General features: G+C 37.2%; 1 protein-coding gene across 1 annotated transcript in view; it reads left to right on the forward strand.

Annotated features, from left to right (window-relative positions):
• LOC125226563 (elongation of very long chain fatty acids protein AAEL008004) overlaps positions 1–25,188 on the forward strand; it is a 67,464-nt gene that overhangs the window by 34,893 nt on the left and 7,383 nt on the right. The window contains exons 2-4 of the mRNA XM_048130563.1: positions 9,536–9,604; positions 22,357–22,547; positions 24,864–24,944. Of these exons, the coding sequence (XP_047986520.1) occupies positions 9,536–9,604; positions 22,357–22,547; positions 24,864–24,944 (341 nt within the window). The remainder of the gene's footprint in view (positions 1–9,535; positions 9,605–22,356; positions 22,548–24,863; positions 24,945–25,188) is intronic.

The following is a 25,188-nucleotide window of genomic DNA, read 5'->3' on the forward strand; positions in this document are numbered from 1 at the left end:
CACTTTACATGTAGGGGGGGGTACCCTAATAAAACATTTTTTCCATTTTTTATTTTTGCACTTTGTTGGCGTGATTTCTATTCATATTGGTACCAAATTTCAGCTTTCTAGTGCCAACGGTTACTGAGATTATCCGCGGACGGACGGACGGACGGACGGACGGACGGACGGACGGACGGACGGACGGACGGACGGACGGACGGACAGACAGACATGCGAAACTATAAGGGTTCCTAGTTGACTACGGAACCCTAAAAAATCGCCCATTAGGAACGCGCCTCTCATAAGGTGTTATCACTTATCATATCAAAATCAAGTTAATATTGTAGGTATGCCGTCACATACTAATTACTACATCGTAATCTATTACCTATTTTGTTAATCGGAATCATTTGTATCGTATCCGGGAAATAAAAACGTACGGAAAAACCTTTGCATCATCATCACTGGTCTTTCTTATAAATTTAAATTGATATCATACACGTAAGCTGAAGACCCGGGTTCGATTCCCGGCTCGGCCACCAGTGGGCCTTGTCGTTTTTTCTTTCGTGTATGATATCAATTTAAATTTATAATTTATATACAGGATGTAACATTAATGCCGGTGATCCATTTAAGAGCATAACCGGTATCGAATAGCGGTTATGACTACCACTTCCTTTTTTTAAAATAAACACCATGAAAATTAAAGGTACTATAGAAGGTAATGTATAAGCCGTAGGATTTATCTTTGGCAAATATGTTACATAGTGTATAGTAGTGTGACTACTTGAAAAAAGAACAAATCGAAAAATATTCAATAAAATAATTTGATTTGTTCCCTAGTTGTACTTCTTTCTTATTCGTATTTTTTTTTTTTTAATCGGGATGAAATTGTTAGTTGGTTCCCTGGCTTGAAAAAAATTACCAGGAGGACCTAAATTAGCTTACTTCTACACTTTATTGTCGCCACAGTATTTGCAGTTCTGAATGTACAGCTTTTGCGAACCCCTTCCAAGCCGGCCGGCCGGCCGGAGGAATCGGAGAACCGGGAGTCATGGAGAGCCAGGGGAGAGGCCTTTGCGCAGCAGTGGGACACTTAAATAGGCTAACGAAAAAAAAAATCTTTTAACTGAGTTGTTCTGAACGAACATTTTTTTTTTTCGCTAAATCTAGTTAATAACAGTAGTATATTTAACTAAAATTCCCAAGTTGAAACGCTTCCTTTCCAGCATTTTCGCTCCTGTAGCGTCTTAAGCCAGGCATTATCCACCTTCCACAGGGGAGATTGAGAGAAATTAAGGGAAAAAAGATCCTTATAAAAATATTTTGGAAAATGTTCGGAAGAAGCTGAGCAATTGAACTGGAAACACATTGGCAACAAAATAGCGTGTAAATAAACTAATTTAGGTGCTCCTGGTGAATATTTTTAAGCCCGATTACAGCTAGCTAAGTATTTCTTCTTTTTATTCCCAGTTTTCTCATTTAAAATTTACAGTTTCTTTTCGGTAAAGAACAGCGGGTCAGCGGGACGACCGGTCTGGCTCAGTCGGTAGTGATAGTGACCCTGCCTGCTAAGCCGCGGTCCCAGGTTCGAATCCCGGTAAGGGCATTTATTTGTGTGATGAGCACAGATATTTGTTCCTGAGTCATGGATGTTTTCTATGTATATAAGTATGTATTTATTTATTTAAGTATGTATATCGTCGCTTAGCACCCGTAGTACAAGCTTTGCTTAGTTTGGGGCTAAGTTGATCTGTGTAAGGTGTCCCCCAATATTTATTTATTTATTTATTTAAATCTCGACTGGAGGGGCAAATGTAACTGGTCCATTTTTTCCATGTTTTACAATGTTTGCATTATTAAATAGAGTGTCCATCGGTTATATATGGTAGGCGTGTTCAGTGGATACAATACATGTAGAACTCAACATCATAGTGTAATAATGTAAACAATGTTATTGGTTACAATTCTTCCTAGTCGAGATTTGCCCTGCTGTACAGTCAACCAATTGGAACCCTAGGCCACTGTAGAACTATGTCATAGTGACGTTATAAATCAGATTGTAAGAAATCTCTTACTGCTTGTCATTTTGACATGGTTGTAGAGTGGCCTAGGGTTCCAATTGGTTGACTGTACCTTACATGCACCTTTACGTAACTATATCGGTCTAAAACATTTTCTAACTTCGTGTTTTTTATTAATCGCCAATCGTTTGGATTTTCCTATTTTACGCAGTTGTATCATATGAATTATTTAGGTAGGTACTTACTTTTTGTGTCATGTTATGTTTTGTTACCAGAGTGTCAGATCACAAAGAATATTAACACCTTAAATTTACGGTTTTCCTTAAGGTCCGTACACCCGGACACTTACTCGTGTGTATGAAGTAAAAACTGATTATTTGCAAGTCTGCATGAAGTCACAAACTATAAAAAAACTATAAATTAGGTAATGTACCTATAAGTTTGAGAATAATATTTACCTGGGCCATTTTTTTTTCTAAGTTCTCCACTCCACTTTTTTTGTAACATGACTATTTTTTACGCGATTACGATACTCAGAATGGCGAGGTCTTTCGATCCAGATAGGAGAAAAAAATTGTCCTAAGATTTCCATAGATTTTTCAAACCATTCCGTTACCGCCATAGAAAATGTATAAAAAAATGGTAACGGAATTGGAAAAAAACCTTGGGACACTTATTTTCTCCTATCAGGATTAAAAGAGCTCGCGATTCTGAGTGGAAACCACATAAACATTTCCAAATCCAAAAAAAAAGTGGGGTGGACCACTTCTCGCACTAGTGCGTAAAAAAAGAACCATCTGTAGACTAACCATCCTTATGTCATTAATACAGTTAGAAAAAGACGTGTCATCTATCTCGCGGCGACATACTCTCGCGGCAATCATGTGCTAGGCCTACTGTACTGAAAACTATGTTTATCCGTAGTTCTTTAAAAAATATAAACACAAATAAAAGTTATTTTATTGTATTTAACGACAAAATTATTAACTTAAAAAATATAATGAAATTGCAAAATATATTTACTATATTAGATAGTCTAACGATAATACGGAGGAAAATGGGGCCCCTCTTTGTATGAAGCGTCAACTTTCCCCTCACTACAAAGTGTTGGAAACAATACGTGTCAGTGGCACGCCGGTGATAACCGCCTCCAGAAAAGGAAAGTAATGTGTTCCGCGCCTAACCGGCTTGACCTCAATACACCTCAAGGCCAGAAACATCAGCTGTTACATTTAACATATAGACCGACCAATTATATAATAACATTCGCGCTTTTTTCTTAGAACCTTTTTTAGGGTTCCGTAGTCAACTAGGAACCCTTATAGTTTCGCCATGTCTATCTGTCCGCCCGTCCGTCCGTCCGTCCGCAGATAATCTCAGTAACCGTTAGCACTAGAAAGCTGAAATTTGGTACCAATATGTATATCAATCACGCCAACAAAATGCAAAAATAAAAAATGGAAAAAAAATGTTTTATTAGGGTACCCCCCGTACATGTAAAGTGGGGGCTGATATTTTTTTTCATTCCAACCTCAACGTGTGATATATTTTTGGATAGGTATTTAAAAATGAATAAGGGTTTACTAAGATCGTTTTTATATTAATATTTTCGGAAATAATCGCTCCTAAAGAAAAAAAAAGTGCGTCCCCCCCCCTCTAACTTTTGAACCATATGTTTAAAAAGTATGAAAAAGTCACAAAATAGAACTTTATAAAGACTTTCTAGGAAAATTGTTTTGAACTTGATAGGTTCAGTAGTTTTTCAGAAAAATACGGAAAACTACGGAACCCTACACTGAGCGTGGCCCGACACGCTCTTGGCCGGTTTTTTTATTTTTATTAAGTGATTTTCACCTCACCGCTTTAAGTAGTCCAGGTGCCGTAGCAACGAACCGAAAACGAAACGCCGCAAAAGGTAGTCTGGCTCCGTCGCGCCAATACGAGAGATAGATATCTACGAGCATTTCGTTTCGTGAGCGTTTCGTAAGCGTTTGTGCAATTCGGCTACGCTCCCAGTAGTAGTATTTTATTCTAGCGACAAAAATACAGTTTTAATCCTTCAATTTCTATAATTCCACTGTGTTACTGTCATTTTAATATACCTACCTAATCAATTTCAATGTCTCCATGATTTTTTGTCCAGTCTTGTCTCATCACTCATCAGTACATCCATGGGACAAAGTGCCCATTCTCCTTTAAATTCATTGGTATATTGGCATAGGTACCATTTTTCAATGAATTAAATTAAATATTTATCATACTTATAGTGATGATTTTACAAAAAGAAACTAGTAAAAAAACTCAACATTTTTTTTAAATTAATTTCTTCCTCAAGAATTTCTCAAGAAAATTTCAAAAATTCGTTACTCAAAAACTACAAAAAATCGGCCAATACACATGGGGTATGAAAGCCCATGATGTGAGGAATCAAAAAAAAAATCTTGACGTCAAGGTTTAGAGCACCCTGTATTTTTCTAACAATGCATTACTAGTTATGAAAATGAATTACACAGGTCAATTTCCTTCCGTCTCCAAAATTTTCCAAACTGATTCGGAATGCAAAACTGCTACACTAATCACCAATCTAATGCAACCTTAATTAAAACTGCAAAAACTTATGAGACATTTCCAGTAATCTTTCTACACAGATCGCACAATATCTCACCGGAAAACTACATCTACTATAAACCCTTTACTTAGAAGAACAAGATTCATTTTCCTTCGACAGTATTTGTCCATTTTTTTGCATGTGGGAAATGGCGTATTGTTCGATATTTACTAATCAAAATATAAGGTAATTATCTATTCATTTGTTAGCATTTCCCGTCGCGGCGCAAGGCTGGGAAATTGAGAAAAAGTGGACCATAAACATGCATGGCCTGTTTGTAAAAAGAGGAATGACTTTAGTAATGTCTGCATGCGTATCGTTTAGTGTTTCAATATAGGCAATTACAGTTTCAGTTATTGCATGGGTTAAATATAAGATCATACCATACCATATATTAACATCACACATAGATGGCGCCACAAAAAATGTCTTGTTACCATCGATTATTTGTAGATTGGCGTTAAGTGTCACTTTCGAGTCATAAATCTAAGTCAAAAGTAGCGCCATCTACAAGTATAATCGAAAGCTACAAAACATTTTTTTTTTTTGGCGCCATCTATGTGTGGTGTAGTGTATGCGCGTTCTTAGGTGGTCTCATTTTTATGTATGGGATCATACCATCTTCTTATATCTAATTTCTGGTTATTGGATCTCCTACTTCAAAGCAGTCGTGGTCACGTTGGATGGCGAATGACTCTTCGCAAGATTTCTTTCTCTGTTCTCTTCTCTGTCTCTCTAACACATGTGTTAAGTAATTTTTTTGGTAAGGTACAGCCGCGAAACACCCGCGGGAGGAAAAGAGTGGTGAAATTCTTAAACTATCGCCACACAGAGGAAAGTGATTTCTATGGCAAATAAAACATGAAGTCAATAAGATAGGATTCTAATGTAGCCTAGGATTCAAATATTCACAGACACTATTCTGAATGGAGTAGCACAGAGCCATGGAGCGCGCCATGCTCGGTAGCCAGATGCAAGATCGAGTGAGGAATACATACCGGGATCCGTCGTCGCACCAAGGTGCAAGACGTGGGTTTCGTTATTACCAAACTAAAATAGAGTTGGGCGGGACATGTTGCTGGGCAGAGTGATGGCAGGTGGACTAAAATGTTAACGGAATGGTGGCCGCTTACAAATGTAAGAAACGCCTGGCATCTGTTGGCTCGTTGGGTCGACGACATCCGAAAAACTGCGGGTCACAACTGGATGGGATTAGCCCAGGACCGGGAGAATTGGCGTACTAGAAGAGAGGCCTATGCTCAGCAGTGGGTGATAAAGGGCTGGTTCTGTCTATGTAATGTATATCGTCACTACTTTTAAAAAATCTCGTATCTCACGCTGTTCCTCAAAGTTAAAACGAAGTAAGTCTATATGCATTCCATACATACTTACTACAATTTTCTTTTCATTGACAGACGAAGATACAAGTTTTTTAGGGTTCCGTAGTCAACTAGGAACCCTTATAGTTTCGCCATGTCTGTCTGTCCGTCCGTCCGTCCGTCCGTCCACGGATAATCTCAGTAACCGTTAGCACTAGAACGCTGAAATTTGGTACCAATATGTATATCAATCACGCCAACAAAGTGCAAAAATAAAAAATGGAAAAAAATGTTTTATTAGGGTACCCCCCCTACATGTAAAGTGGGGGCTGATATTTTTTTTCACTCCAACCCCAACGTATGATATATTTATTGTTGGATATGTATTTAAAAATGAATAAGGGTTTACTAAGATCGTTTTTTGATAATATTAATATTTTTGGAAAAAATCGCTCCTAAAGGAAAAAAAAGTGCGTCCCCCCCCTCTAACTTTTCAACCATATGTTTAAAAAATATGAAAAAAAATCACAAAAGTAGAACTTTATAAAGACTTTCTAGGAAAATTGTTTTGAACTTGATAGGTTCAGTAGTTTTTGACAAAAATACGGAAAACTACGGAACCCTACACTGAGCGTGGCCCGACACGCTCTTGGCCGATTTTTTAAAAGTAGTGACGATATAGCAGTAGCATCTTTGTGTGCATAGAGCAATAATCCAAACAAATTTTATATAAAGTTATTCAAAATAATGATTCATTTTCTAGAACGAAATGCAATTCTCTAATTCGCTAATTGTTCCGAAGAACTTACTCATTACTATTAATTACAGTTAATAGTCAAATTTTTCAATAATTATAAATGCATTGAAAGTCACGTACACTAATTGGAGGTACCTTTTGATGTAATGCGTTGTGGTCATTGCGATTTGGATGCGGACGGGGTCTGACATCTAACAAAAAATATTTTAGTGATTTTTTGTTTCAGTGAAATTAGTGTTACATTTTTTTAAGACAGTTGAACCTCGATAAAGTTTGTAAATAAGTTTAGTAAATCTGTTCTGTTAGTTTATATTTTTTATTTATAATCGTTCTTATAAGTAACTAATCAGTGTTAAGGAAACACCACAATTTTTGAGTTGGTAAGTGGTATTTTATTTTATTGGACGGTTAATAAGTTTAGACATGGATTAAATTTAAGAACATCCCATACATTAAAATGCGACCGCCTAAGAACGCGCATACATTACACGACACATAGATGGCGCCACAAAAAATGCCTTGTTTCCATCGATTATTTGTAGATTGGCGTTAAGTGTCACTTTCGAGCCATAAATCTATGTCAAAAGTGACACTTAACGCCATCTACAACTATAATCGAAAGCTACAAGACAGTTTTTGTGTGGTGTAGTGTATGCGTATGCGCGTTCTTAGGCGGTCGCATTTTAATGTATAAGATGGTAAAATGAAAAATGAAAATTAAAATGACATATTTATTTTTCAAGTCAGGCATATTACAATGCGCATATGAACGTCAAATAAAGCTACGCCGGCTCTAACCCTACGCCTCAGCCTCGAGAAGATTTCAGTCCCCCCTCAGTTGGGAGGGGGGTATCCACTATGGGACCGGCAAGAAACTCGGCGGGCAACTTCTTTTCAAAACATTACATCTTATAATTAACATGCATTAAATAATAACTTTTTAACAAAAAATAAAACCGCCTTCAAAAAAAAGCGCGTTACAAAACACGTAGAAACTAAAAAGCAAAAAATAATAAACCTTTGAATTCAGATTTCTTATCGTATGCAATAATCTAAACATCCAAATTATAAACAAATCAATTATTTTTGTAGTCGGTGCCAGACCTGTTCGTCGCCTTGCTATATTGCCTGTTTGGCCCCACCCAACCATACTCAGGCTGGCCCCGACTCCAAAAATAATTGATTTGTTTATAATTTGGATGTTTAGATTATTGCAATACGATAAGAAATCTGAATTCAAAGGTTTATTATTTTTTGCTTTTTAGTTTCTACGTGTTTTGTAACGCGCTTTTTTTTGAAGGCGGTTTTATTTTTTGTTAAAAAGTTAATTTATTTGTTGATTTTTAGTGGTTCCTATTGATATTATATGTATCAATCCGAATATATGTACAGTAGTGAAAGAATTATCCTTTAACTCCTAACCATTGAGGAGTTGACCTTCCATCATCAGCTCAGCCACATAAAATTATTACCATCAGGCGTAAATACTGGTGTACCTTTGAAAAATACATTAAAAACATTACATGTGCCTATAACATTTGAAGAGTTCCCTCGATTTCTCCAAGATCCCATCATCAGACCCCGACTTGGTGCCAATGGGACCATCTCGGGGTTATACCCGTTCGATCAAAAAAAAAATTTTGAAAATCGGTCCACGATTCTCGGAGATATCGAGTAACATACATACAAAAAAAAAATAAAAAAAAAAAAAATTCAGTCGAATTGAGAACCTCCTCCTTTTTTGAAGTCGGTTAACAAGATACAATTTAACATGCAAAAGTATTCATCAAAGAATATGAACAGACTAGGTACTCTATGGAAATTAATTTCAATAAATTATATTATTGCTTAATAATACGTCGTTCTTCTTCAGAGAAAACATATCAAATTGTCACAGAAGAAAAAGATAATATGAATCTCAATGTCATTAAATATGTAATTTACCTACACAACATAAAATATAAAATATTTGATGTGCTTTCTTATCTGAACTGTGTCCTCTATACATAATACAATTATTTTAATTGCTATTCGTTTTTTGTAGTTTCTGATTCGGGCCATGCATGTTTGTCTGTCAAATAGTCTTCGACTCTGTAATAAGCCTTTAACATCAATGATTTTTTTAAGTAGTTCTTAAGAGCTGGGAGGGATAATCTCAAAGCAGTGTCAGGTAACTTATTATAAAAATGAATGCATTGCCCAACAATGTAGGTGTGATCTTCTTATATTTACTTTGTCATTTAGACTCGTTCAAACATTTATTTATTTAAACTTTATTGCACAATCTTCTTCTGTCCGTAATCTAACAATTTCATGAATCCTTTCGACGACCGATCTAGTGAGTAGTGACCATGCCTGCTAAGCCGATGATCCTCCTGGGTTCAAATCCCGGTGAGTGATTAGTGTGTCTTTGATGTTTGTTTTGTTGCGTTACGGGACCTTGTTACCAATACGAAATGTATGAAGATAATCTTTCGTGAATAATCGAAGCGTGTCGTGTAGTTAGATTTAATTACCTTTCTCTCAAAATTGCATTTTCAAGGTCAAATATAAGTGTGTGGCATTGAAGCACTTGCAATTTTGCAATGACAATGACATGCAGACATAAGCAATAAACGTCATGTCGTAATGAGGCTTAGGTAGTTGCGCTTATTGATGTGGGCAATGGGCATAGTACATTGCGTGCTGAATAAAATTATTATGTATAAAAAAATCTCATCTTTTAAAAAAACATATAGTTATAGGCTCCATAAGGTCCGATACTAATCGTTATTAAGATATTCGCCCATATGACGCAAGCATTTTTTGATTCAAGAAACTAATAAAATCATATTTTTTGTTCCAGGGGTCGCGAATCCTCCATTCAACATGTCCATAATAGACTCGTACAAGCGGTTTATGGAGAGAAACAGTGGTAAGTTATTTATACTTCTACTTTTCATTAGTCTGTGAACTTTTACAATTGCGAAAACCTTTAATTTCACCTTCCAAAGTGTTCCCCTTGCGCCATGACATGGGGTTCTCAAGGAGCAGGTATTTAGGGTTCTTAAAGGTTGGCAACGCATGTGGCTCTCCTGATGTTGCTTACGTCCATGGGCGACGATGACTGCTTCCCACCAGGCAACTTGTCTGCTCGTTTGCTGCATATATAATTAAAAAAAATATTGTAAGACAGGGAGCGCTGAACCCTAAAAACCTACTGCAAAATCGACCAAGCGACGTGGCCGAATGGCAGAAATGCTCTCGAAATGCTCACGAAACGAAACGTTCTATCTCTATCGCTCTTGCGTATTGGCGCGACAGAGCCAGACTACCTTTCGTTTTCGTTTCGCGTCACAGAAATGCCATTCGACTACGACACCTGAACGGATATCTAAACTTTTGGATACAACCTGTACGATTGCATTTTTTCTCTCACTGAAATCGAGAAATCTTAAAATTATAAATTAACAATTTTTGCTACATTGACAATCAGGCACAATCCACATGATAAGGAACAAGGAAAAGCGGTATCATATTACCTATACCTATTTGATTTTCCGTGCCGATTAGTGGAGTTTAAGCAAAAATTAATACTACACCCGTGCCCGTGCATACTAAATATGCCCGTGTGGTGACGGGTTAAGAATTTCACCACCCCCTTTCTTCCCGGTCGTAGAAGGCGACTGTGGGATATGGGTTAAATTGTGGCGTAGGCGAGAGGCTGGCAACCTGTCACTGCAATGTCACAGTTTCGTTTTCTTTCAACCCCTTATTTGCCAAGAGTGGTACTGAAACCTGAGTAGTTTCATGTGCTCTGCCTACCCCTTCATGGGACACAGACGTGATTGTATGTATGTATGTATGTAAATACTACAACGAGGAAGAGGTTTTAATGCAAAACAGTAGTTTTATTACACTGAAGTGTTTGAGCCGGAGAAAATCACGAGGAAACTAATACATTATTTGTAATAACCAAATAGTTGGGTCACTATCAAATTTACCTTATCGCTAAACGACTATTTCGGCTAGATGTCAGAAAATGTAAATATACAGTCAGCATAAAGTCAATTCAGCTGGGATGACATGAAAGTAGAATACTCAATCAGCAAAAACTCAATATAACTGGATGGCTAAGGCTTAGAATGAATGAGTAGCCAAACGTCTGAAAATATACATAGTCCGTATGATTCGCATATCTAAACAGCCAAAAGTGTAGTTAGTTAATTGATGTCAACACAGAACGATACAGTAGCAAAACGTCCGGAAATATAATGTGTCATGGACATGGAATAACAGTGCGAGAAGGTTTGAATTCTCAAGACACTTACGCATTTTAAAACCAGACGTTTTGCTAACGGGTCGTTTGGCGTTTATTCTTTATAGCAATAAAAACATTAAACAATCCAGACTTTTTGCTCCTTGACTGTTTAGCGTTCATGTCTGTTTTGTAATACAGACATTCGAAGATAAAGATGTTTTGCAGTTAGATCATTTTAAATTGTTACGTTTTAAGATCCAGACGTTTTGCTAAAGACGCATTTAGCATTTATGTCTACGTAGCCACGAAGACATAACACAATCCAGACATGTCAGCTATATAGTCTTTTAGCGATAAGGTAAATTTGATAGTGACCCAAATAGTTATTTGTTTCACAAGGGAGCAAAGTTGTTGTTAAACCGCATGTGCCAATATATACCCGAGTAAGCGAAAGATTCTAATATTGAACCGCGAGCGTAGCTAGCTAGTGGTTCAAAAAGTGGAATCTTGAGCGTTGCGAAGGTTTCAAGGCACGAAGGTTAAACAATCTTTGCCACAGAGTGAAACACAAAATTTTTCACTACACCAACATGAACAACATACTGACTATAAAACAAAATCAAATCCATCGATAAATCGATCAATATTTATGATTCAAAAATCATCATTTATATTAGGTAAATTCTACATCAAGTTAAAACTTGTATACAAATTATACAAATACAAATAATTTATTAATAAAAACATAATTGTACAGTGATTGTTCTTAAAGGCTAAGAATTGTTATACATATAAGAGATGTTTTATACAAATGCCTGAGCTAGGATAGTTCCTGTGTTTCAGGCAGAAGAAGGACTAGATTAGTGACTTATTTTTAATTATTCACTTAAATAGAACTTATAAGAAAATAAACACAAGACTTATTTTCGTAGGTTCCGAACTATTACTATTACTATTAGTATGAAATTACTTTGCACTCGTGCGGATAAAATGCAATTTTGCTATCTGTTTTCAAATAGCAAAGTAAATCTTTACCAGTTGGTGTGGTGAAAAAACCTTTTAATAACAGGACACACCAAAACTGCCAGAATACGATTTCTATTCATTCACATATTAAGTGTGTTTAAGTAAAAGAAAATTCTTACGTCTGTAAATACGTACTCTGTATAGCTACAAAACCTAAAAACTAGAGGTTATATAGGGGAAGGGAGCGATTATTTATACAGGGTTTACGAGTATTTTGATGTTAACAGTTCAAGTATGTCTTCTGGACGAGTTTTTGGGACTTCCCATTAAATGGCTATTGAGTTAAGCTAAAGCATTGATCAACAATAAAATCTACATAAAATATCTTGCTTCGCCAAACATGCGATCGTCCCGATACTTTGCAAAATGACGATACGATTATTTTTGTCCTAGCAGTGTTCTATTCTATTAATGCTAACCAATCGGTGTAACGGCGACCACAGGATTTAAGTAGATATTGTAAATAAAACAAATTACAAGTTTACTAAAAATAATACTTTGTTCACATTGGTTCATCGAGATCCCGGCTATCATTATTTACAATACTTAATTACTGCGATGGCTCAGCGACCCGAAGTGGATCTTGGCCTCCGACACTAGATTCCGCCGTTCGTTCCTATCCTGTGCGATCTAATGCCACTCGGTCACTTGAAGGTCACACAGGTCTTTCTGGACCTCATCAATCCATCGGTATCTGGGCCTTCCGACCGGCTGTTTTTCAGTAGATCACCACAGGTGAGCTCTTTTGGCCGCACGATCCTCTCCCATCCTCTCCAAATGGCCGAGCCATCGCAGACGAGAAGCCTTAGGCCTGATTTAGACGGCGTGCGAACTCGCGTGCGATTTTAGTTACATTGCGGGCTGTTGAGGTTACATAAAATTTTGCACAGCCATTAAATACCGCAATGTAATAAAACTCGTATGCGAGTTCTCGTACGGTGTAAATGGGCCCTTACTCTCGCCGATGACGTTGGGCTCGCCTACTACTTAGCTCTTCCACCTCCATTTACAATGTGTCTTAAATTTCGACCTGTCCTGTCATTTCGCTTACACTTATGAATTTTGGATGGATGATTCGCGAATTTCTTTATACCTAAAATAGGTAAGTCTTAGCTATGGCTAATGACCATATACAATATTAATTAAGGTCAAGGTTTTTAATTCAAAAGTAACATTACAAAAAGTATCCAATCAAAACATTGGTGCCTTAACAAGTTTTTTACATCCAGTCAATTAGTAAAATTCTAATAAACTCTTAAGAAAATCTCATTATTCTATAGTCAAATAGTTCGCAAAAAGTAGTATCCGGGTATTTGATTTGCGTAAAACTTTAATACCCATCATGTACGTAATATTTACCAGTACTGTTTAAGTACGCATCTTTGCTTAGATGAGGTCATTATAGTCACTACTTTTACTTAGTATGTTAATCGGTTTATCGTTTAATTATATGCTGCTTCATGGCAAGGAATATTACTACTATTAGCGACCCTAAGATCCTATGTGATTGTGACTAAAAAGTTTTAAATTCACACTGAGAGAAAAAACAACCAGTTTTCATGTTAGTTCAACAAGTTTTTTGGTTATTAAAATAGCACCTACGTGCTCTTTGTTTCAATCAACAAGTTAATTTTTTTTAAGTGTAACTAGTACATTCTACAAGTTACTCGTCATTTGAATCAAAAATATATTTGGTTCAACAAGTCGATTTTATAAAAGCAATATTGTTTTAAACATATGTTTGGCTGATTCAATCAAACATCTTTTAACAAGTTTGACCTTGTTGTTCGAACAAATTAGACTTGTATCACCAATATTGTGATTTATTCCGTTTAGTAAAATACTTTTGTTAAGCCCGCAGCAAGTCGAACTTGTTAAATTCACAATGCTAATTTCTCTCAGCGCAACGTCAATACATAATAAAAATTATTTCCAATTATTCAATGCATATTGAATCTTCATAATAATAAGACATTTTGGGTCACTATAACCGAAAATTTTAAGTATATGCATACACAAATTATCGATAAAAATATGTTCCAGAAATTTATTTAACGATATCTCACGTATCACACTTCAACCAAGCTAGACAGGTTACTTATAATTATTACGAGTTAAAATTACTCAAAATGATAATCCAGGATTTCAACTGGCGACCTTCGCACAAAAATATCCATATCACAAAAACGCGGCTCGTTTTCGCACCTGCATTCTGCGGTTTTCATCAATGGCTAATCATCGTCCATTGACTTAAAAACGTAATGACATAATTATAACAATCCTTGGAATTAAATTAGTTTCTATTATGCGATAAATTTTACATCATCATTAAAGAGTCGTTAGCGAAATGGCGCCAGACTACGAATCGATAAAATTGGGTAATAACTATTGGCTGTGTACGTGATTGAAATACAAAAGATCGGACTTGGACCGGGATAATATAATTATGTTCTTAAACTACGACCGGACCAGATTATGGCCTTACTACGTCCGAAAGAAAGGTATGGATATGGGCTTTGTAAACACCATCTCGGTTTTTGTAGTATATAATATATGTATGTATACCTATAATTCACGGCGGATGGCATTCCAAAGCAGAGCTCAACTGGGGAAGTACCTCCATCTTGCAGAAAATCGCAGCCAAACAACACAATACCCTCATAGTGTTGTGTTCCTACTGTCCAGTGCGGCCAGTAAGTTTGCCAGGGCTCAACGAGAGTGCAACCTTAAGGTCAGCCGACCCTCGATCGTTGTAGGTACATAGGCTACGCAGATTGCTTTGCGGAGATTGCGGGCCATATGCTTGCTGGGAACCGAACTAATCTAAATAAGGGTTTCGTTTTTCCTTTTTGAGGTACGGAACCCTAAAAATCTTGAATTATTGTTTAGATACTACCTAAAACCTTTAAATTGCACTGGAATGCATAAACGGCATAAAATTATATAATTTTAGAAACCAGTCGTACTCGTGGCCTTAATAATGCTTACTATTCCTTATGACCAAGTGATAAGGTTCTATTTTCGCATAAATATGCAAATATGACCAGCTGATAAATGTAGGCTTATGCATTTTAAGTATATAAATGCATTCTATTCTGCCATGATTCACGTAGTTAAACGTGACTAGCTTGAATATGATGGCAATATATCGTTTGTAAAAGATTGATAAATACGTATTTATAAATATGAATAAGACCTACCACAGTCGCAGATCGAGTGTATACGGAAATACCTATAGGTTTATTGAATACTTACCTCATAGGTAGTATTATGCATGTCGCATATTACAATTAAGGAAACTGAGTGAAATGAACAAATTTGAGTAAAATATACTTTAAATTTGTACAAACATGTTTAAACCAACCCTACCTCGACTACCCACCATGTATAGTTTGAGCCATTCAAAATTTTAACCAAATATTGAATCGAGGCTAGGATGCAAATCGTAAAATTGTTTATGTAGCATTTATGTAAAAAAAATGTGTATGTATGCGTGCACTTATTGAATACACAACAACTACAAATATTTCATACATATTTCAAATACGACACCCACACAAATACACTACACATTTTAGACACTGTTAATTGTCTAAATTACAAAGTATGATGAAGCTTTAGCATTTTCTTTCGAGGTTTATTGCATGTTATAAGATACTAAACCTCAATTTTAACGACTAAAGAATACAAAACAAAACAGAACTTTATTCCAATAGCATATGATTTAAACTAATTGAACTAAAAAAAGACTTACCATACATAGGGTCTTCAACCATTAGAAGCCAACTATTCAACCATTATTCTTGTCTTTTAGGCACTGGTCCCACCGCGAGCTAGTAAGCTATGAGCTATCGGCTATAAAAACGAACAAAAGATAAGCACTCCCGTGCGAATAAAAGAGACACGGCGATTTTGATAGTTCACCGATGGCGATGTTTATAGTTTATAGTAGGCGAGTAACTATAAACATCGCCATGTCTCTTTTATTTGCACGGGAGTGACTATCTTTTGTTCGATTTTTATAGCCTAGCTCATAGCTTACTAGCTCGCGGTAGGACCAGTGCCTTAGGGATGATGATGATACCTAGAAAACACATGTGTGAATAGGGAACTTGACTGTTCTTATAATAAAATATTTTATACCATGCATCAAATAAAGCATCAGATAATTATAAGAAAAACATGGACAGAAATTATTTTTAAATCCAATTTCTATTTAATAAGTCAGGTAGTAATATATAAAGTAAATTGACCGTGACGACACTAAATTAGATTTCATATTAATTCCAAATTAGCAAGTCGTTCAAATTCGTTTTGACAGTTCTTAAAAAGAAGCTGATTTGACTAGGAGGCAAGTAGCCTATTCCTTTATTTCTGGATTCTGGCGTGCTGCGCCGAAATTGCTGGAAAAGTTAAGATGTCTGGTGGTAACACACTGTTAATAATGAATACCTACCAACTGGAGAATACCTCGTACCTACAGAAAACCGCAGCCAATTAACACAAGACCTTACTATTTTATGCTATGCTGTGCTAAATATTTTGCTGTGTTTCTGTCAATGAGTAAGGTTATCCTGGGTACGTAGCAACAACTGCAAAACAATGCACAAAGGCTTACAATAATATCGTTGAAATAGCAGAGCTCTTGCTCTTCCGTATTGGCGTCACAGAGCCAGACTGCTTTTCGATTGGCGTCTAGCATCAACGATTGTCAATCGGCTAAGCCGGCAGGGCTCAACGGGCCATTTTTTTTTTTTCAAAGTTGTCCACCCCACTTTTTTTGTAACATGGGTATTTTTTACGCGATTCATACTCAGAATCGCGAGGTCTTTCGATCCTGATAGGAGAAAAAAAATGTCCCAAGAATTCCATACATTTTTTCGAACCTTCCATTCCGTTACCGCCATACAAAATGTATGAAAAAATGGTAACGGAATGGGAAAAAAACCTTGGGACACTTTTTTTCTCCTATTAGAATTGAAAGAGCTCGCGATTCTAAGTGGAAACCACATAAAAAATTCCAAATCCAAAAAAAAAGTGGGGTGGACAACTTTGAAAAAAATGGCCCAACGTACCTATAGAAATATATAACGTTAGGGCCAGTCGGCAACGCGTATGTACTGTAAGAATAGGCTGCCACGAACTTAACATTCCTCCTTCTATTTTTATATACTTACACAATAGAGTCAATAGAGACCTACTGACTATCAATATGCCGGACGATAACGACCTGTCAAGAAGTAAAAAATGAGATGTATTTTTTTAAGTTGCTGCTGACCTAAGAACTGACAGGGGGGCTCTTTATACAAATATATATACAGTAAGGTTAGACAATCTCAGTGCAAACTTTCATATTTTAAGGTCAATTATGTATATACACGGTGTAACATAAGGAAACCGAAAAATTTTATAAGTGTATTCCTGTTCACATTTTTAGGACTGACACCTAAACTATTCTGTATTTCGACTAGTTGTTTATTGAAATAAAAACTTCTAATTTGTTACTCTGTACAAAAAAACCTTCTGTTGGTGATGACTGATGATCCCACAATGGGGTCCATAGTCTTAATATACCTAAGAATATTGAAAAATGTCAAAAAGTGCCAAATAACAGTGCAAAAAGTTGTATTTGTCACTAATAACATATTTTTATACCACGTCGGTGGCAAACAGGTATACGGCTCGCCTGATGGAAAGTGGTCACCGTAAACTATGGACATTTACTTTTTATGTAAAAAATACACCTTAACAATGAAGACAAAAATCTTTATAGAGAAATTCAGCTTAACTTTCCAGGACTTTTCAGTACAGATGGTGTTTTTTTTTACTCACTAGTACGAGAAATGGTTTATTTCTTGTCACTTAAAAACTTCGGAGATCCATTTGTACTGAAAAACGTCTTTTTGTACACGTGCGAAAAGGAAATTCGTAACTCGTGTGGGTGTGTTTTAATTTACACGTGCGAAAAGGAAATTGTAACTCGTGTCGATTTAAAACACTCCCTTCGGGTGTGTTTTAATTTATCGCCACTCGTTTCGAACTTCCTCTTTTTCGCACTTGTATCGAAATGTACTATTTCCTCAAGCTACACTGTGTATAACAATAACAAATCACACAGCTTCAGCGTACATCCGTAGCGTTGCATTGCGCGGCGGACCGTTAAGCTCGCGCATGCGCACCGCACTATGCGCAGGCGTCGGTCAAGGTCAAACGTTGCGTAAGGAAGTGCAGGTGCGCTGAACATTACGCATTTTTCTCAGCCTGTTAGATATTATACACCGTGTTTTTTTAAACTGTTTAATTCAACACGCAATCCGAAAAAAAACTTTTCTCCTTTTCACACGTAATATTTATTTTAGAGGCCTTTTTCAGACGATAAATGGGAGGGTTCTATCCTGTACACATGCCCCAGCCAACGCAGTCGCCTCTGTTTGAGAAGCTCGCTCAGACTGAGCAGCTGTGCTATTTCTAGAACCCTCTGGTTTTACAGTTGTCTTGCCATGATATGCCCAAGATCTTACGCATAATAAATGAAATAATTAAAGTGACGGACCTTAATAATAACATTAAAGTTAGTATCAAGTGTCTGACGGCACAAAAACGAATAACATTAGGGAGTGATAAAGGATGTCACAAACGCGTTTAGCGTTCAGTAATTAAATTTATTTTTTTCATAATTCAATAATCGTAAGAGTTAAGACGCTAGTTTTTTAGAGAAATTGTATTTGACCTAAAGAACCTTCCCTTAAAGTTAACAGAATTCAATAAAAACACCGTGTATAGAAACATACATATATTCACGCCCATACTACTGCACTTATTTTATTGCCATCCCGTGTAATATTTTTACCTATTTATAATTACTTGAGTAGGTAATACTTGTTTTATGACAGCTTCATACTCCCCCCTTCATAACCCCACTTGACCGTGAAGATTCATCAATTGCACAACTTAATCGCTGCAATTATTCCACCGTACCTATGTAAATATATGTGAGTGTACACGGGAAAACGTCCCACTTTGTCGATTGCTATAAAGCCGCTTCGTCAATTTATTCATATAAAGATACAAGTAAATCTCGCCTTAATGGTAACCGACAAAGTGGGACGTTTTACTAAACACACTCACATATATTGAAATAATATACGGCATATGTAATGTACATACATACAATATACAGGCTGGGGCCTGTAACAAAAGCAAAAAATTAAACTGTAGGCTGTACTCCTTAAACTGACCAACATTTCTTCAGCGACTTTTAAAAATTATGAAGTCTTTAATTTTCTTATTTTTCATACAAAATAAATATTAGCTTCAATGGACGCCATTATTGTTGTCATTGACGTTGTCAGTCACACTTTAGACTTAACAGAATTCGCAATACATTACCTCTTAGGAAAAACTTTCAAGGGTGATAAATAACAAAACACAAGTTATTTTTAAAAGTCGCTGAACAAATGTTGGTCTGTGTAAAGAGTACAGCCTACAGTTTAATTTTTTGCTTTTGTTACAGGCCCCACCCGGTATAAAATCACGCCTGTATCTCATAAAGGGGTAGGCAGGGCACATAAAACTCAAGCCTCAGTGCCACTCTTGGTAACAAAGCCTCCGCCACACATAAAGCGTTTTGATAGAGTAGCGTTAGCGGAGCGTCAGGGGAGCGCAATGATAGCGGTGCGCCGGCGGAACGCTGGCGTTCCGCTCGCAATCCGCGCTCGTTAGTTCCCGCCGGCGTCCGCTGGGCGCAACGCCAGCGTTCGTCCGGCGCACCGCTATGGTTGCGCTCCGCTACCGCTCCGCCTACGCTATCAAACCGCGCATGTGTGGCCGAGCTTTAAGGGGTTGAAAGAAAACGAAATTGTGACATTGTTTAGTTTGGCATTATAATTATAAATAATTATCGATAGCACATTAAAAAAAAAAAAATTGACTTGTTCTTAGAGTACTAATCTAAACCTTCACTCAACCTCAATTATAAAATGAGTTGTTCCAGTATTAAATTTTTCCTTATTTTAAAGCTTAGCCGCCGCATGGTAAATTTTGGCGACAGACATCTCGATTTATCTCAGCCTAATCAAATTATTTGGTAAAAGGCATCTACGTCAAATTCACAATCGCCAAACTTAAATGCGGTTTTGTATTTTTTATGGTCTACAAAATGGGTAGCCCACTCTGCAATGGTTTCAGTGTTGCCTTTCCAACAATCAACTTTGCAATTATGAAACAGTGGCATTGCACCGAACCCATTAGATGTCTACAAGATAATAGTCATTACACAGATTGCTTAGGTTTCGTTTTTACACGGTTTTGAGTGCTTTGATTAATGCTTGTGTTTATCATTGGACTGACAAGGTCGTCTGATATTAAAATTATTTTCGCTTTCGCTGTGTATGTCGAAAATATTTAAGTATTTGTGTATAGGCACAGAATATATAATAGTACAAGTACAGAAGGCCCACTGCTTTGATGTTCACGAAATGCCGCCTTTTAAATGCCTACAAAATTCTAACAAAGAAACGAGCCGCACGTGCGCAGCGTCGGACGATAGGTTTGCCTATGTATAAAATGGTATACTATTATATTCCAGTCTTGGGTACTTCCTAGGTACCTATATGTATATACCTACAGTATTAATATATTTTTGTTCAAGTCCCAACATCACAAGCCTTATTGAACTTTTCCGTAGGACTTAATCAATATTAATAGTAGATCTGTGTAAGATTGTACTATTTTATTCATGATGTCTATTTAACTATGCACTATTAGCCATTCACACGTGGACATCGCATATAAAGCTTTAAAAAAACTCGCGACGTAAAGTAACAATAGAAAGTGGGAACGTGCGTTCCGTAAGAACGCGCGCCACCCCTGATGAGGCCGCGAACTCGCGGCCGCCAGCATGTACTTGTAGCACGGCGATAGTATCGCGGAGTGAGCCGCCCCTGGTATAGGTTACTTAGATTGTACAGTGTACTATCAGCTGCGAAAGTGCATGGATAATTTATCAATGAATTCATTTATAATTTCTCCATGCACTTTTGCAGCTGATAGTCTCTAACAAATTAGGATGAAAGAAAACTGAATTCGTACTTTTGGAAACAATATAATATATCTCGAGATTCTCAAGGATCTTGTTTCAAACGATGTTGATAAAATTTTTGCTATGTGAAAGATTTTGGAGGCAAAAATTGGTTAAATTCGCTCACATTCTTAAGTAAACATTTGTTCACAAAGAAGTGGATCTTTTGATAAGGAACTTGACAATGTGTCCAAAATAGTCATAAATCATAATAAACACAAAATGGCAAAAAAAGTTATGTCAATATAATGATGTTACAAACATCATTTCATTTATTTTGTGCTGTCATAGTACGTTAATAAAATTAGGAAACATACTTGGATTTACGTTGATATTCATTCATTCATTTCTTTATTTCTTGAACAATATAAATTGTGTTAGAAAAACTTACGAGCTAAGAACATGCTTATGATGTAAGTAAAACTAATGAATGAGTGGACATGTCAGAAAATAAATATAGACTTACCATAACATAATACAATTAACAATAAAATAGCAAGTAAAGAAAAAAAATGCATATAAACTAACCAATGTCAAATATAACAGAAAAAAAAAACTAGAAATATTTAATCACATGTCCATCCAAAAAAAAACAATACTTAACTAAAAAACAAGAATTAACTACGATATTCCATAATGCTAATAAGTCATAATAATAGTCATAATAAATACATGTCAAATTAAATTGGTTCATTATTATACTGGAAGAACTCCTCAACTGAATAAAATCGTTTTTCAAGCAGAAATGACCTCAATTTACTTTTAAATAACAATGGATTTGTATAACCATAGAACTAGGATTTGATAAGCGTAAGCGAAATGTTGGGTCTGTAGATCCATACTAATATTATAAATAGGAAAGTGTGTGTGTCTGTTTGTTTGTCCGTCTTTCACGGCAAAACGGAGCGACGAATTGACGTGATTTTTTAAGTGGAAATAGTTGAAGGGATGGAGAGTGACATAAGCTACTTTTTGTCTCTTTCTGACGCGAGCGAAGCCGCTGGTAAAAGCTAGTATAAAATAATTTACTCGTATTGTCGTCAAAAATATTGGTCTAAATATTTCGGGTTATTAACGCCCACGGTGTATACTTTATATTTACCTTAGTACCATCATCCTCCTTGCGTTATCCCGGCATTTGCCACGGCTCATGGGAGCCTGGGGTCTGCTTTGACAACGAATCCCAAGATTTGGCGTAGGCACTAGTTTTACTAAATCGACTGCCATCTGACCTTCCAACCCGAAGGGTAACTAGACCTTATTGGAATAAAATTTAACTAGACCTTAATTTTTATCTTTTCATAATTTTTTTTCTTTTCAGACCCCCGAACAGAAGAATGGACCCTAATGTCAGGCCCCGGACCCCTACTGACCATATTGGCCACATACGTGTACTTCTGTACGTCAGTGGGTCCCCGCTACATGAGGGACCGAAAGCCATACGACCTCAAGAACACTATAGTCGTGTACAATATATCGCAAGTGCTGATGTCTGTGTTCTTGGTTTATGAGGTAAGCGGGTTAATATTAATTCGGGTACACCAATATCATACAGTTGTTCATTTTTAGCCCACAAGTCATCCGGCAGCAAAACACGGATAACTGACGTAGCTGAAATAGCCGCCAAGCTTAAAGGCCTACACACATTTAGACGTTACGACGACGTGGCGTGGCACGTTGCGGCGTCGTGTAACGTTGCGACGTCGTGACGTGCAAATCTACGGCGTGTAACGTAAAACATCACGTCACGGCGTCGTGTCGCAGGCCGTCGATACGTTGCCGTCGAAATTTGAAAAAATATGCCGTAGTTGATCAAGAGCCATTGACCGCACCAGACTTGTCTTCGTCCAGCAACGTCCATCTATTTCTTTTTATCAATAATGATGGAAATCACTTTAAAAGAAAGTATAGTGCCCTAAAAAGAGATGACAAAACGTTTTATGAATTCAACATCAATTCCATGCGACATCAATCAAATTCGACAATTCTCGACATCCATTTCATGCGTCATTTTCCTTTGCCTGTTGAACATCAAATGGCGACGACGCAGGGCTATAACGTTACGCCGTGGCTTGCGTGGGCGATGGTCGCGCGATGGTCGCGCGACGGCGATGCGACGCATACGAAATCAAACCTTATCGATATGGAAGTAGACGATGCGGCGTTAGTATTACCGTCATGACATCGTGACGTCGCACGTTGCGGCAACGTGCCACGGCACGACGCCGTGACGTGATGTTTTACGTTACACGCCGTAGATTTGCACGTCACGACGTCGCAACGTTACACGACGCCGCAACGTGCCACGGCACGTCGTCGTAACGTCTAATTGTGTGTAGGCCCTAAGTGGGACTGGGCAGGGCACGTTTGTCGTATGCCGGATGACTTGTGGGCGAAAATGACATCCAATTGGGTCCCACCAAATCGAACCCGGGGTCGCGGCAAACCTCGACGGCGTTGGCGAGATGACCTTGACGCTTTTGATGAGAACTGGTGGGAAACGGGTCAGGACCGGGACACTCTAGACTAGACATATAAATAAATAAAAAAAAAACATCAATATAACCCTTCTAAACCCATACTAGACAAAGAAAGACATCTAAGACATTTTCTTTAAAAAAAACCTAGGCCGTTGGACAATGGTCATTTTATATGTATATTCTGACAACGAAAACCTCCATAGTCCATATTAAGGTAAGGGCCCATTTAGACGGTACGAGAACTCGCATACGAGTTTTATTACATTGCGGTATTTGATGGGTGTTCAAAAATATATGTAGGGTAAACTCGCCTCATTCGGTGACACGCCTAATTCGGTGAAATAACCAAAATCCGAATGAGGCGAGTTTACACTAACCTCAACAGCCCGCAATGTATTAATTAAAATCACATGCGAGTTCGGACGCCCTCTCAACCCGGCCTAATGGTTTACAATATGTCGGTAAATATTAATCTAATCATCATCATCCTCCTTGCGTTATCCCGGCATTTTGCCACGGCTCATGGGACCCTGGGGTCCGCTTTGACAACTAATCCCAAGATTTTGGCGTAGGCACTAGTTTTTACGAAAGCGACTGCCATCTGACCTAAATATTAATCTAATCATAATAATGAAATTTATTTTCACAACTTTCGAGAACACCATATTATAGCGGAAAAATAGTCCCTGCCATAGCATGGGTATAGTGGATAAAAAAACGGATAACACTTTTTTATTAGCCTGAAATGTGTCCCACTACCTGGACAAGGGCCTCCCCTTCCTTCCTCCACTCCTCACGGTGTTAGGTATGAATTTTCTGAGATGAATTTTTGGCTTTTGCCGTAATCTGTTAAACAAAAGCCTTTGTTTCTATTATTCACAGCGGCTAGCTCCCGTTTCCACAGCACGTGCTAAAGTCTCAGTGTAGTTAAAAATCAACTATCATGATAAAAATAAGGTTCAAATTTATGAAACAGTTTACAGTACGCAGGTAACTTTTTTTGAAGATGACAAAACGTGTTATTTCCGAAAGGGCTTTTTATGGATTTGAACCTTATTACCATCATGATAGTTGCTTTTTAACTACACTGAGACTTTAGCACGTGCCGTGGAAACGGAAGCTAGCCGCCGTGAATAATAGAAACAAATACTTTTGTTTAACAGATTACGGCAAAAGCCAAAAAATCATTTCAGAAAATTCATACTATAAAAGTCACTGTAAATACGTCGATGTTGATGTCGTACCGCCATCTCTTTTTTGGTCTACCTCTCTGCCTTGGCTAATTCGCGTTATTTATTGTCATTATTATCAAATTCGATAAAACTTAGAAACCTTTATTTTATTTCAGGGTTTAGTATCCGGATGGTGGAATGACTACAACTTCTCTTGCCAACCAGTGGACTATTCGGATTCACCTAAAGCGAAGAGGGTAAGGCTTTTTTTGTAGCGCCCTCTATGTGCGGTGTAATGTATGCGCGTTCTTAGGCGGTCGCATTTTAATGTATGGGATGGTATGATCTTCTTAATATATTAATCTTTGGTTTGAGTCAAAACGTAAAAGCTAAATTTGACCCACTTCCCGGTTTCCAATTGAGCTGAAATTTGGCACACACATGTAAATCACGTGACAATGCAATATTATGGTATCATGGAGCTGATCTGATGATGGAGCA

Source organism: Leguminivora glycinivorella, chromosome 5 (genome assembly GCF_023078275.1).
Source record: "Leguminivora glycinivorella isolate SPB_JAAS2020 chromosome 5, LegGlyc_1.1, whole genome shotgun sequence".
NCBI lineage: Eukaryota > Metazoa > Arthropoda > Insecta > Lepidoptera > Tortricidae > Leguminivora > Leguminivora glycinivorella.